The sequence below is a fragment of the Penaeus vannamei genome, chromosome 20, assembly GCF_042767895.1.
Source record: "Penaeus vannamei isolate JL-2024 chromosome 20, ASM4276789v1, whole genome shotgun sequence".
NCBI classification, from domain to species: Eukaryota; Metazoa; Arthropoda; class Malacostraca; order Decapoda; family Penaeidae; genus Penaeus; species Penaeus vannamei.
This window is the reverse complement of record NC_091568.1, coordinates 16,927,400-16,929,899: the sequence shown is the minus strand read 5'-3', so window position 1 is coordinate 16,929,899 and position 2,500 is coordinate 16,927,400. Positions and strand designations below refer to the sequence as shown.

Here is a 2,500-nt window from a genome sequence, read left to right as displayed (position 1 = left end):
TCTTTTGGAGGATACTGTAGGTGTAGGTGACCAATTTATTATTTGCCAGTCAGGTAAGCTGTTTACCTGACTACTTCCTGTATTATTAGTGTGAAAAGTAGGCCTATCATACCATGATTCAAAGCAGCTGTGTGATGTATTATGTATTGTAATGTTTAAGGAAAGGACATACATTCAACTAAGTCTTTTAAATAAGTAACATGTTACATATGCTCTTGCTAAGGTTTTATGTTGAAGGACAATTGGCATTATGCTGTGTTCAGAATTCCATGTCTTGCTTGTCCAGACAACTTGTCAGCACCAGCAGGACAATGAGGCCACATTTGGAACCCTCTGAGGTCTTTATCGCACATAATCCAATCAGCCTGAAAGTAAATATTGACTATTTTATCATACATATATAAGTCTTTGTTTTACACACATAGGTATTAGAACTCCTCGGATGCATAGATAATTTACATGTAATTGACAAACAAAAAGATACCCTTTGATAACAACAATAAAGGACCATGAAATTACCTATCATTATCTTATAGTTCCCCATAATGTCATTATTTGTATTCAAATGCTATTGTGATATTTCTTCTTGCTTGGCCAGCTGCAAAGAAGGGTGAGATGGACAAGATGAACAACCTTTCCCAGACACCAGAATAAGAGTTCCGTACGATCAAAACATCTTATCCAGCTTGTTGGATGAAGAGTTCTGAATGCAGTATTATTGGAGAAAGGTGCATTTATGAAAAGTAAAATCTGAATTTTCATATTTGTAAAATTGTATTTTAGAAAAAAAAAAACGTAGCACTCGAAGAGCAATAAAGATCACGTGGTTATAGAAGGTGGAAAAAATGTATTTTGTTGTACTGCTCCATAAATGTTATAGCTCAAGTTATTGTAAGTTAGATATTATTGATATAGATATTTGTTATATTGGTAACATTTTTGTATTTTGTCCAGTGTACATGTCTGAGAAAAACAATAACCACATGTCATCCCTTAGGCATCAAATAGACATCTTACAAATGAGCAGTAGGAACAGTATGGTAAATGTATATAGAAAAGATAGTTTACAGGAGAGAGATACCATTCTTTCTTTTCCAGTATTATGAAAACGTGATGGAGAATAGGACTTGAAAGTAGTGCATAGCACTGAATGCAAGGACAGGGCATTCAACTGACACTAATAAGAGATCTCATTGTATGAGAGAACCTATCAGATTTGTAATTGATTGGTCATAGATTTGTAGCAGACTGTAGAGTGGAAAACTAAAAAATATTTATCCGTATCAATATGGCCTGTGTGTGAGATGAAGCCCCCTAGTTACTGTGAATTAGCTTGGTATTGCTCAGGATATTAATGTTACAGGGTCTGTGACTGCCTAGGAACTATTCTTCCAGAATATATGAGAGGGAGCTTAGGTCACTGCTCATGGGCCAGGAGGGCAACAGACCCCTTCAGAAAGGGAGTGAAAGGGATGAAACTCCCCCCTATATCATGAATAGGCCTGATTCAAATACTGTTTATTGTTAATACTAGCCGCTTCTTATGTTTACCCCACAAATTGCATGATGTCATTCATACCCTCCCTTGCTATCAGGGCCAATATCTGTGCTCTTGTTCAGAATTCTTCAAAGTTTGGGTTGTGACCCAGTACTGGGTTGCAAGCTCATGTTCAGTGGGCCACCACATAATGTTGATAATGATGTTAATAATAATTTTAATAATTATAAGGATTATGATAATGATAATAATGATAGGTATAGATAGATTGATAGATAGATAGATTGATATAGATAAATCAATAGATTGATTGATATATATAGATGTGAACTGATATTGGGATGAACAAAAGTTTGAAGAACCCTGCTGTAGTTCACTTGTCATGGGAGAATTGCTGGATTTGCTCCACTTCCTCTTCCATATCTTGCTGTGCTTTTCCTTTTTTCTGTGTCTGTATCTGGGAAAACAGTATCTATGTAAAATATGATGAAGAGGAGTAACATTGATAGATGAAACAAATGAAAGTAAAGTAATTATCCAAGAGATAAAAGGAGACAACGTTGACCCATAAAAAGGCACATATATCACAAAGAATGTGTTCAGTTACCTGCTATATGAGGAGCCAGATGTCCACTTGAATATGGCAAGCATTTAATTTTTTTTTTTTTTTTTATGGTCCTTCTGGAGGCTTCCCTGTCATTTTTTCCTCCTCTGCAATCTTGAAGCATTGTAGCTTAATTATTTGTATACATTAATTGAAATTTTTAATGCGGAAAAAAATGTGCTATTGAAGTCTAGATTTATTTATTATTTATTTTTTTTTTATTCAAAAGTTTTACCATTGCAGGGTGTATTTTCAACTCTTCATTGGCAATTGTAAGGGTTATGTAATACATATGTAAAGATAAAACAAAATGAAATGAATTATATAATCATATCACTGTTTTTCAACAGTCTGCAAGAAAAAACAGAACACAATGTCTGACTCGGAAGAGGAGTCAG

General features: G+C 34.5%; 1 protein-coding gene across 1 annotated transcript in view; it reads left to right on the top strand.

Moving 5' to 3' along the window:
* Positions 1 to 2,500, top strand: part of LOC113804127 (PHD and RING finger domain-containing protein 1) — a gene marked incomplete at its 3' end in the record, with an annotated part of 12,629 nt that overhangs the window by 327 nt on the left and 9,802 nt on the right. Inside the window, 2 exon segments of the mRNA XM_070135094.1 lie at positions 599 to 743; positions 2,453 to 2,500. The exon segment at positions 2,453 to 2,500 is cut by the window's right edge and continues 237 nt beyond it. Coding sequence (XP_069991195.1) covers positions 737 to 743; positions 2,453 to 2,500 — 55 coding nt within the window.